Genomic DNA, 12,544 nt, shown 5'->3' on the forward strand with positions numbered 1-12,544 from the left:
AGAGAGCCTGCTGCCGTGCACAGCAGACTGTGGTATGTGAGAATATAGCTGCTGTAAAACCTATGTCACCACTGGTAGCTGAGGGCTTCCTGGTGCTGGGCTCAGATCGAGCATTTTTCGTGAACTGTCTTGCTCTCATGTCAGTTCTCTGAGGAGGGCACTAACGGTCTTCTCTCCTTCCAAGAGTGAGGACTGGAAAGCACCTTGCTCAGTGACCACACCCAGCTTGTGGCAGAGCCAGGAAGCCAGTATGGCTTGCTCTGCAGCTTTGTCTTCTTTTCATCCACTTCTTTTCTTCATTCACTCATTTGTTTTTTATTTATTGGGCATGAGTGAGTGCGCGTCCATGAGAAAGTCAGATGACATCTTGGGGAAGCAGTCTCTCCTCCCACCACGGAGATCCCAGGGTCCTTAGGCTTGTCCTCAAACGTCTGTCTCCTGTGCCATCACTCGGCCCCTGAGCTCTGATCTTTTAAACTAGAACCTGTTTCGTCTCCTGCATCCTTATCTGGGAAGAGGCTCATGTAATTGGCTTTTGCCCATATGGGTTTCCGGACAGTGCAGGCCTGGGCCTTTGTCTCTCTCATCCTCTGGGTTCTGGTGGCAGGTGCCTTTATCCTCGGAGCCATAGACACAAATTCTTGAAGTAAAAAGATAGACCTTAGTCCTGTAACTGTTTTTCTTTATTTTCTTCCTTACCTATTCTCTTTTTATTTCCTATGCTTAGGGCCAAGCTAAGCTTCACACTTAGCCGCTGTAACTTGCTTTTTGTTTGCTTAAGAATTATAGTTTCCAGAGAAACCCTGTCTCAGGAAAAAACAAAAAACAAAACAAAAAACCCCTGAAACCAACCAAAGAATTATAGTTTTATTTTATTTTTATATAAGTATTAGTTTACAAATAATTAGGTTTCATTATAGCATTTTTCAAACAAAATGTGTCTCTGTTGTTTCTCTCCACAGCCTTCTCCCTCCTTTCCCCTCCCTCCCTTCTGCCTTCACCTCCCCCCTTCCTCCTCTTCCCTCCCTTCCCCCCTCTGGTCTACTCTCATGCTACACATGACCTTTCAAGGGCCCTGGTCTACTTCATGCCACGAATGACCTTTGACCTTTCAAGGGCCCAGTCTACTTCATGCCACACATGACCTTTGACCTTTCAAAGCTCCCTTTTTCCAATAGTGCTTCTTCCCCTTAGCCTTCAATCTAGTTTCCTAGTCTATACCCATTTTTAATAAAAATTATTTTATTATTTATGTGTATGGGTGTTTTGCCTGCATATAAGTCATGAATGTGTCTGGTGCCATGGAGACCCGAAGAGGCCTTCTGTACACCTGCAGATAGAGTCAACAGTTTTGAGGCTTCATGTGGAAACTGGGAATTGAACCTGGCTCTCCTGTAAGAGCAGCTGTGCTCCTAGGGCCAGGTGTGGTGGTGCACGCCTTTAATCCCAGCACTCAGGAGGTGGAGGTAAGTGGATCTCTGAGTTCCAGGTCAGCCTGGTCTACAGAGCGAGTTCCAGGACAGCCAGTGCTATTACACAGAAAACAAAACGACAAATAAGTTGGGAAAACACACACATTATATCTCTGTATCTCTCTCTCCATCCACCTATCTATCTATCTATCTATCTATCTATCTATCTATCATCTATCTGTATATATGTGTTGGATGGTGGTGGTGTACACCTTTAATTCCAGCACTAGGGAGGCAAAGGCAGTTGAATCTCTGTGATTTTGAGGCAAGCCGAGGCTACCCAGAGAAACCCTCTCTTTAAAAAAAGAAAGAAAAGAACAAGCAGTACTTGTGACTGCTGAGCCATCTCCCCAGCCCCTGTATATAGTCTTTCTTGAATAATATACTTTAGAGAATTTCCCAAAATACATAAATATGTACATCTTTTATTTTTCAATAATCTGCTTATTAATAAGTTATGTGTACAATACATATTTTATTTATTTATTTATTTTGGGTTTTTGAGACAGGGTTTCTCTGTGTAGCCTTGGCTCTCCTGGACTCGCTTTGTAGACCAGGCTGGCCTTGAACTCACAGCAATCCACCTGTCTCTGCCTCCTGAAGGCTGGGATTAAAGGCGTGCACCACTATGCCTGACCATGTACAACATATTTTGAAGTATGCACATGTTTAGAAAAATTAAGTCGAACTGACTAGTGTACATTACCTCACAGTTTACCTTTAGTATGTGTACTAATAGTTAAAACTTGCTCTTTTAACAATTTTCAAGAACAGTAGTCAGATATGAGAAGGCACATCTTCCCCCTATCATCATCACCAAAAAATAAATTTTTAAATGCAATGCATTGTTGAAGCTGGAGAGATGCCTCTGCGGTTGAGAACACCTGCTGCTCTTGCAAAGGACCTGGGTTCAGTTCCCCCCACCCACGTGACAGCTTACAACCACCCATAACTCCAGTTCTGGGGGTCTAGCACCGTTTTCTGCCTCCACAAACAAAGACACACACACAGTGCACATACGCACATGGAGCCAGAGCACTCATATACATAGGTAAAAGTACATATGACTTTTGTGAGCTATCGTCAGCATGCTGTGTGACAGTCACTCTTTCCTAACATGCACAGTATTCTGCTGAATTGCTGTGCTTGCTGTGCGTATGCTTTGTAGGTGTGCATTCATGTGTGTGTGCATGCAGGTAGAAGCTAGCGGTCAACTTTGGGTGTTGTTCCTCGAGGTAGCCTTCTGCTTCATTTTGTTTGTTTTGTTTTTGTTTTTTTGAAATAGGTTTCTTCATGTATCCCTGGTCATCCTGGAACTCTCTTTGTAGACCAGGCTGGCCTTGGAAACAGAAATCTGCCTGCCTCTGCCTACTGAGTGACAGGATTACAGGCGTGGGCCATTGTGCTAGGCTTCTTTTTCTTTCTTTTTTCTTTTTGTTTTTGTTTTTGTTTTTGTTTCTCTTTCTCTCTCTCTCTCTTTCTTTCTCTCTCTCTCTCTCTCTCTCTCTCTCTCTGTGTGTGTGTGTGTGTGTGTGTGTGTGTGTGTGTGTGTGTGTGTGTAACTGGTGGCAAATGCCTGTAATCCCTGCAGGGAGTAGGCAGAGAGGAGGCATCTTATACTACATAGTGAACTGGAGCCAATATGGGTGATGAGAGACCATCTTTAAAAAAATTTTTTTTTATTTAATGTGCATTGGTGTTTGTCTGCAAGTGTGCCTGTGTGAGGGTGTCAGGTCCCATGGAACTTGAGCTACAGACAGTTGTGAGCTGCCATGTGGGTGCTGGGAACTGACCCTGGGTGCTTTGGAAGAGCAGACAGTGCTCTGAACCACATCCATCACTCTAGCCCCAAAAAACTGTCTTAAAATTCAAAACAAAAGCCCTTTGGGCTCAGTAACTTTGACTTTCCTATGGTGAACATTAGACTGGAAAGCTTGGTAGCTTCTAGAATCGTCTAGAACCAACAACATTGCTTGTTCTCTCAGTCAAGGACGCTGTATTGGAAATCAGAAAACCAAACTCCCTCTCAAAAAAAAAAAAAAAAAAAACTATCTGCCACCCTCTTTTGTTGTATTTTCTAGAGAGTCTTAGAAAGATATCCAGGCCTCAAACTCTTCATCTGTTTTGTCAGCCTCTGCAGAGCTGGGACTCCATCCTGCATCCTGCCATCCTAGATTTTCACAGAAGGCATTTTGCCCTCATGAGAACTTGGGCTGTGAGGAGTCACCAAACCTTAGCCCTCACTGGACCTGGCCTAAGCGGAGACTGACCTCCTGGGCCACTTCTGCTTTACAGCTCCCGTTTGGGACCCTGAGCTGTGAGGAAGCCCAGACTCTGAGGAGATGGTGGTCTCAGACCTGTGGGACCTGCCCTTGAGAGGCCATAAGCCACCCTGGCCTGGGGCTGCTCTTAGGCTCAACCCTACATACCTCCCTCCTTCATAGGCTCAGCAGTTCCGGAACCTGCTGTCACCTGTGCATGCTCTGCGGTCCAGGCAGGGGCTCTGGGGGAGCCTGCTGTCTCTACCTCCCTAGTAAAAGGTCACAAACACGCACAACCATGCCTTGTTTTTTATGTACATTCTGGGGATTGAATTTAGATCCACATTCTTGCTCAGCAAGCACCTTATGGGTTGAACTATAGCCGCAGCCCGACTCGTTTCCTTACTAGGTGCTTCTTGAATATTTAACAGTATTATGATAATGCTGCAAATACATTTGACTCACAAAGTATGAGGATTTCAAGAATCAAGAGGCATAAGATGTGTGTGTGTGTGTGTGAAGTTTCTATGAGAAAGACTCAGGTAGGGCTACTGAGGGGTGTGTGAGTTCTAAACATTTTACATTGAATTGTATGTGTATGGATGCTTTGTGGAGTGTATGTTTCCACAACTCTTGCACACCTGGTGCCTGTGCAGGCCAGAAGAGAGGGTAGGAGCCCTTGAAATGCAGTTACAGATGGATATGAGCTGCCATGTGGGTGCTGGGAATTAAACTCCAGTTCTCTGGAACAGTAGCCAGTGCTCTTAAGCACTGAGTCATCTTTCCAGCCCTGGGGTATATGCATTTTAAATTTCAGGATGCAATACCAAATTGCCCTCAGAACATTTGCATCAATTCATTCTCTCAGAACAGTGCGTGAGGGTGCTCGTTACCCAGCACACCGCTGTTCCAAAACTCAAGGCTTCTCATTAAACCCTAACTGTGCGCCTTCTGTGTGCACTCAGCTCAGGGATTTGAAATGCACTCCTTGTAGCTGGATGAAGATGTGCTGGTGAATTGCCGTTCCTTTGGGACTGAGAGCTTCTACTTTTCTAGAAACTGAAGCTGCAAGCTGGTGAGGTATTTAGTTTCAATTTAGCTTAATGGAAACCTGTTAGTGAGTTTTAAAATAAGGACCAAGGATGACTGAAATGGTAAACACCGTCTCTTGGGCCCCAGGAAAGAGACAACAGTGTCTGTGGGCTTGCACACTTCGGAGAGCCCCTCTTTCCAGGAACAATCATGTTGCAGCATTGAGTTCTTCAGTGACATGTAAACTACTGAGGACTAGCTGCTCTCAGAGTAGATCTTTCCTACCAGGGAGCAGCCCATCAGACCCTGCACGGCTCAGGGCAGAGCAGGGACGCACAGAGGAGTGTAATGCTGCCAGCCAGGCTCAGGGCAGAGAGTGGCCACACGGAGGAGTGTAATGCTGCCAGCACCGCACTACACACAGTCACTGATTGCCTGGGGGGGGGGGGGTGGCGGGGCGGAGGAAAGTGTTAGACAGACTTTGAGGTTTGGAGAAGACAAATGTTTGTCCTAGAGTCATGGAGTTAGCCTGCACCACAAAGCCCGCACACTCGTCCATGCCTCCATCTAATTGCACCCTTACTTGAAAAATGATAAGGAATGGCTTCCTTTTTTTTTTTGGTTTTTTGAGACAGGGTTTCTCCGTGTAGCCTTGGCCATCCTGGACTCACTTTGTAGACCAGGCTGGCCTCGAACTCACAGCAATCCACCTGCCTCTGCCTCCCAAGTGCTGGGATTAAAGGCGTGCGCCACCACACCCGGCTCTACTTTTTTTTTTTTAAAGTCAGGGTTTTACTGTATAATCCCGGCTAGCCTGAAACTTACTATATAGACCAGGCTGGCCTTGAACTCTTACAGATCTGGCTGCCTCTGCCTCCTAGGTGCTAAAATTAAAGCCATGTACTTCTATTCCATTTTTTAAAAAAACATTTATTTATTTATTTAACATTTTTTTACTAATTACCTTTCACTCCTGAAGATTTAAGGCTTTTTAACTTGCTGGGTGGGCAGTGGTGACACATGCGTTTAATCTCAGCACTTGGGGAACAGAGACGGGTGGATTTCTTGTCTACAGTGTGAGTTTCAGGATAACCAGGGCTACGCAGAGAAACCCAGTCTCAAAACAAAACAAAACAATTTAATTAACTTTTTTACCCTAAATTATGCTCAGAGACACCTAGGCTACTTCTACTGTATCAGAACAGCCAGAAAACAAATTAATTCTAAGTGCCGGTAAATGCGCAGTAGGTGGTGACTATAATCATGCACAATGACAGGGAAGCGTGCGTTCAGCGTGCTCTTGCATTGTGAGCACCGTGTAGGTGAGCTGTTCCCAAGAGCCTTGTCTTTAAAATGAGAACCATTTTACCTGCTTTGTAGGGAGCCTCATAGGAGCAAGTATAATGACTGCCTGGTGCCTCTGCAGAGCACTCGCTAGCCTGCAGCCAGGGCTGGTGATGTGGTCCGCTGGTTTCTACCCGCCTCTTCCCCACTCCTCTCCCGGTTTTGTTTGTTTGTTTTTCACTGTGCCAAGTGAACAGATCTTTTTACCTGCTGTAACAGGCTCTTCAGCTGTCTTCTTCTCCCTCAGCTCCCGTCCACTGCTCTGGGAACTGTTCTCTGCCCTCTGGCTTCCTTGAGAACCTAGGACACCTGGGGCTACACTGAAGGCTGATTATAAATGAAGGCAGTACTGGAAGCTAGGTGAAGCCAAGATATATATATTTTTTAAAGATGTAATTTATTGTCATATGTGTACTTGCATGTGAACGCAGGTGCCCACAGAGGCCAGAAGCGTTGGAGACCCCTGGGTCTGGAGTCACAGGCGGTTACAAGCTGCCTAATGTGGATGCTAGGAATTGAACTCAGGCCCTCTGGGAACGACCTTAATGTAAAGATCATGCCAAAGTGTGCTGAGCCATGCGGGTGATTCAATACCGTGCCTGAGGGAAGAGGTGGCTGTGCAAAGAGGCAGCATCTTTGTTGTTTGATTTTAGACAGGGTCTCTCTAACAAGCCCTGACTGGCCTGGAACACACTGTGTAGATCAAGATGGCCTTGAACTCACAGAGATGTGCCTGCCTCTGCCTCACAACTGCTAGGATTAAAGCTGTGCGCCACCATGCCCACTGAAAGGCAGCGTCTTTTGTTTTGTTTTTGAGACAGGGTTTCTCTGTGTAGCCCTGGCTATCCTAGACTCACTGTGTAGATGAGGCTGGCCTTGAACTCACACAGATTCACCTGCCTCTGCCTCCCTGAGTGCTGGGATTTTTTGGTTGCTTGTTTTTTGTATTCTGTTCTTGAAAGGCAGCATCTTGAGGAGGGGGCTGGCCTGACAGGAGACATCATGACTGGTGGTGTCCAGGTCAGGAAGAACGGTTCTTGGCATAGAACAGAAGAGCCAGGTGGCTCAGGAAATGGAGCAGAGAGCATGGAGGAAGACAGACTTTTTCTTTTTGCTGAAGTTAATTATTAAATGTATGACAGATTCCAAGACAACACTTCATTGTGGTCTTTGATGACAAAAGTGTTTATGTAGGAATGGAACGAAGGGTCACCGTTGTCTTAGCACGAGGGACACCTTACTGTTTGCAGGATTTCTTTGCTTCACCTGGAGCCAGGCCTGCTCTCCTTGACCTACCCGCCTTTTGGCCTGTCTCAAGGCCTTCATTTGCCCACCTTCACAGCTGGGCCTACCACCTGCCACTCCTCCAGGAAAGAAGTCATTTTATGTGGGCAGCCTCTCGTAGGTAAGCCACTGTCACCTAGCGAGGAAAGCTGCAGAGGTGACACCTTACCAACAGACACAAAAGTTCAGTATGTCTGACCATGAGACACACAGGCCCAGAATCCCTGCCTACATGGCTCTGTCTACTTACACTTGGAAAGTCCTCTAATGACTGAGTCTGACTATAAGAAGGAGAGGAATGCGGTCATGAAGGAGGCTTGGGTTTTCTCTCCTGAACAGTGGGGAATTCTTGGAGACTTTAAATCAAGACAGTACCATGATCAGATTTATATTTCAGGAAGACTATACTGATTAAAGTATGGTCTCAAATTGTGCTAAGTTGGGATCAGTTGCTCTAGCTCTCTAAATCTTCATTTCCTCATCTGTAAAGCAGGGATAATGACCCCATAGAGTGACTATAAATATTAAATATACACAGATCATTTAGTGAATGGCTATCTCAAAGCAAGTGCCCACCAGCTGAAAATGGTGTTAATGATAAAATCATAGAGAGAAGCTGGAAACAGGGCAGCCAAATGTAGTTAGGCAGTAAGAATCGGAGGGTGTTCAACTGTTAAGGCATAAGGCTGGGACACCTGACTTCTCACTAAGGACCAGAGCCATGTTGCTTGCCATAGTGTGCTGTCTCACTCTGCAGATAGCTTTAGTTGACCACTTAGAATAGCCTGCCCAAGAGAATACAGCCTTCTTTGATCAATAGTGTAAAAATGGCAAGCCTCTCGTGCTGGACTTTCTAAGCCATCTCCCCTATGTACTGTAGTATTGTGATTCTCCTCATGCTACTGTCCCCTTCTGTAAACCAAAAGAGACAATAGAGAGTCTAATTAAAGCTTAATAGAGTCCTTAATCCTACAACAGACGGTGCTTGTGTGCTAATCAAAAAGTAGAAGGGAGCCTGTTCAGAGTGAGGGAGGGAGAAGGGTCGTTCAGAGGAGTTGGATGGAGCAGAGGCCAGGTGAGTTGTGAGACCAGGTAGGGCAGAGGGGCTGATGATCCTGGCAGAAGAAACAGTGAAAGCAAGTGGAGGGGAGGGAAGTCCCAGGCCAGGCTCGGACAGGATGAAGCCTTGAGAGAGCATCTCCATGTCCTGCTGTAGGAGAGGCTGGAGTGGAGGCATGGGGCCACACAGATGCAGCTCTGAGGGCCCAGGGAAGGAGTGGGGGGCTTTCTTCTTCTGTGGTTTGATGGCTTCTGGGAGCAGCCATCAAAAGCCTTTCAGGAATTCAGGCTTGTCTATCTCAGGCGTCTCCTTCTGGAAGACCAAGAGCCCAGAGTGGCAGCTTGACATTCAATCTCCTTTGCCATGGTCGGGAAGTCAGGGCGGTAGCTGATTTCATTGGCCTGTTTTGCATTTATTATAGTGTGGCTTTTATAGTGTGTTAATTGAAATATTTCCAACTGCCAAAAACAATCACACTCAAAGTGCCTTGTCAGTTCTTTCGTTGCCAGATAAATGTTTTATAGACACTTACAGGGCAGTGGTAACTGACACATGCACAGGGCAGTGGTAACTGGGTCTCGTTTCTACTTACGGCTGGTGGCTTGGGTTGGCACTGGCCCTTCAGTGCTCTGTTGTGGTCCAGAAAGCTGTTGGATGTTGTGATGCTTTCATCTAGTTATCTTAGAGATCAGAGGCTCTTCAAAGGAAGGTTCACAGGACCTAGCCTCAGAGAAGGGTTCCCATCACTGGAAACCTTGGTAACCTAGCTGAAATCTGAATCCTGCCTCCTGCCTTCCCAGCCAGAGTCCCACTCTGCCTGAGATTTTTTTTCCTTCTTCTCCTACAACCCCTTCCCTCCTCCTCACTATTCAAGTCTTTCCCAAGGACCCTGTCCTGGTAAGAGCCGTGACAGCTGGTCTGCTCTACCCTTCTCATTCAAATGTTAGATTTTTGCTTAATGGAACATTTTACTGTCTGTGTCATTATTCTTTTCTTTTTCTTCTCTCTCTCTCTCTTTGTTTTTTGTTTGTTTGTTTGTTTGTTTTTGTTTTTTGATTTGTTTTGTTTTGTTGGTTTTTTGAGACAGGGTTTCTCTGTGTAGCCTTGGCTGTCCTGGACTCACTTTGTAGACCAGGCTGGCCTCAAACTCACATCAATCTGCCTGCCTCTGCCTCCCGAGTGCTGGGATCAAAGGTGTGCGCCACCACGGCCAGCTCTCTTTTCTTACCTGATGTTTTCTCCTTAAAACAAAACAAAACTCAGGCTGGAGAGATGGCTCTGTGGTTGAGAATCCCTGTCACTGCTCCAGAAGACATGAATTTGGTTCCATCACCCACATGGGTGACTCGCTGTTAACTCCAGCCCAGGCTGTCTTATGCTCTCTTCTGACTTCCACAGGTGCATGCACACACATACATACAGGCACGCAGACACGTATATACAGATAAATAAAAATAGATACTAAAACATCACCAAGACAACTTGTTCTGTTGACACCAAACTGATAAATGACCATGACAACAAAAAATGACATCTTAGCCGGGCGTGGTGGCGCACGCCTTTAATCCCAGCACTCGGGAGGCAGAGGCAGGCAGATCTCTTGTGAGTTCAAGGCCAACCTGGTCTACAAAGTGAGCCCAGGACAGCCAAGGCTACACAGAGAAACCTTGTCTCAAAAACCAACAAACAAAAGAGATCTTTGTTGTGTACCCTAGGCACAGAGCTGGCTTTCAAAAAAACCTATGCTAAGTGAGGGAGCAGGCATTGACACCACCTGTCCTCCATGGATGCTAGGTAAACTTGCAAAGTAACCTCATTTTGTTGTTGTTGTCATTGTCCCACTGCTTAGGCTAGAGCACAGCAAATAAATAAATTCTCCATAAATGTTTACCAAGTTGAATTGAGCACATTTCTTATACTAGACCGCTTCTGTTACTGTAACGGATACTGGGAGCAGTACCAGAGGAAAAGAGGTGTCATTTGTTTTGTTTTGTTCTAAGACAAGGCTTCTCTGTGTAGCCTTGGCTGTCTTGATACTTGCTCTGTAGACCAGGCTGGCCTCGAAGTCTGTCTCTGCCTCCTGAGTGCTGCTACTGCAGGTGTGCGCCACCACGGCCCTGGCCAGCTCACAGTCCTGGAGAGACTCAGCTTTGCTCCTTTGTCTTGTCTGCTGAGGTGAGGACCACATGGCAGAGCTTGCTCAGGAGGAAGGGCAACATCTTGAACCAGAACAAGGGCAGAAGGAGGTGCCAGGCGTCCTCCTCCTTTTGCAAACGCTCTGAGAACTACCAAGTTACAGGCTACAGCACTGCCTTAAAGGTGTGTCCCCAGGATCCCAAGGCCTTCCCTCCAGGGCCCGTTAAAGGTTCTGTTGCTTCCTAGTACCTGCCCCGTGGCCAGGCCTGCACTCATTTGGCAACATGACATTTAATTTTTAGAAAGTTTACTTGCTTGTGGGTATCTTGAGTGTGCCTGGTGCCCTCAGACATCAGATGGGGTGTTGGATCCCCTGAAACTGGAGTTACACATGGCTGTAAGTCTCCATAGTGGGTGCTGGCAATTAAACCCTGGTCCTCTCTGCTCTTGCCCACTGAGCCATCTCTCCATCCCCCGCTCCAGCCCCTGAACATGACGGTTTAACAACAGAACTGGAGATTGTCATGTTCCATCTGTACGTCTCACCGAGGAGAAGCCTGAAGCCCAGAGAGGAAACGCTTTTCCCAAGGCTAGCCCCACCAAGGAGGCTGATGGAATTCCCTAGTCTGAGCATTCCAGGTGATGGGCATCTCCTCAGGCCAGGTGGTGGTGGCACATGCCTGTGATATCAGCTCTTGGGAGGCAGAGGCAGGTGGAGCTCTGTAAGTTTGAGGCCAGCCTGGTCTACAGAGCAAGTTCCAAGACAGCCAGAGCTACACAGAGAAGCCTTGTCTCAAAAAAAAAAAAAAAAAAAAAATCCAAATGAATATCTGCTCATAGGAGTTTATATTTACCCCAAACAAGTGTTTATAAATGTAAGATGCCTTTGAAGTCCGCATATTGCCTAGTTCAGTGCTAAGAGTATACACGTATGCCACCACGCCTGTTTGTTTTGCATTTATTGATTAGTTTGATTTTTTTTTTTTTTTTTTTTTTTAACAGTCTCACTGCATAACCCTGGCTGTCCTGGAACTCACTATGTATACCAGGCTGGCCTCAAACTTACAAATATCTGTTTTTCTCTGTCTCCTGAGTGCTGGGATCAAGGGTGCTACTATACTCTTTGCAAGTGAGAGAGTGTGTGTGTGTGTGTGTGCACGCGCACACACACTCACTTATATGGAGGTCAGGGGACAATTTGTGGATACTCTTCTCTCCTTCTACCATGTGGGTTTCAGGGCTCAAACTCAGGTCACCAGGCTTATGAACAAGCATCTTGTTGGCCCACCAATCCTGGTTTTATGTGGTATTAGGAGGTGAGTCGAGGGTTTCATGCATAGCCTTCAGAATTCTACCAACAAAGCTACATCCTCAGGTCTTAGCATATACTTTAAAAATATTTGCTGAACTAGTTAATAAGTAAAATTCCCAGTGCTAAGTTTCCTGCGTTAGCTCTCCTCATAACTTAGCCGTGGCGATGCTAAGCCAGGGCTGCCGCAGACACAGGGCCTCCTTGTTCATCTAAGAAGCACCTGCTGCTCCTGGAAGAAGCCCCAACACGGTTTCTGAGCGTTGGGAGAGCTCAAAGCCCTTTGTGGCCAAGTTCTTGGGCGAAGCTTCCCTGGGACATATTTCACACTACTCCTGCGCAGTCCCTCTTATGACTTACCTTTTGTTTCATTCTCCCTCTAGAGTATCAGCATGACCAGAGGAGCCAGGAAAAGAGTAAGTGCTGAGCCCGTCAGCCTCTACTGAAAATACTATCTATCTATTTTTATAAAAGTTGAACAAGCTAGAAAAAACCTTAAAGTTATCCTTAAGCTACTACTTAGGATAACCTTTTATGTAACAAGTAATGTTATATCCTCCCAGATATTTTTATGTATATACAAAAGCACATATTCATTTTTAAATGTGAAAGAACAGCACTATTTTATGACTTGTTTTTCACATAA

The 12,544-nt window shown here is 46.0% G+C and overlaps 1 protein-coding gene across 1 annotated transcript in view; it reads left to right on the forward strand.

Moving 5' to 3' along the window:
- Window positions 1–12,544, forward strand: part of Dnai1 (dynein axonemal intermediate chain 1) — a 70,491-nt gene that overhangs the window by 15,066 nt on the left and 42,881 nt on the right. The window contains exon 2 of the mRNA XM_051157952.1: window positions 12,282–12,314. Within this exon, the coding sequence (XP_051013909.1) occupies window positions 12,282–12,314 (33 nt within the window). The remainder of the gene's footprint in view (window positions 1–12,281; window positions 12,315–12,544) is intronic.

Source organism: Acomys russatus, chromosome 2 (assembly GCF_903995435.1).
Source record: "Acomys russatus chromosome 2, mAcoRus1.1, whole genome shotgun sequence".
NCBI lineage: Eukaryota > Metazoa > Chordata > Mammalia > Rodentia > Muridae > Acomys > Acomys russatus.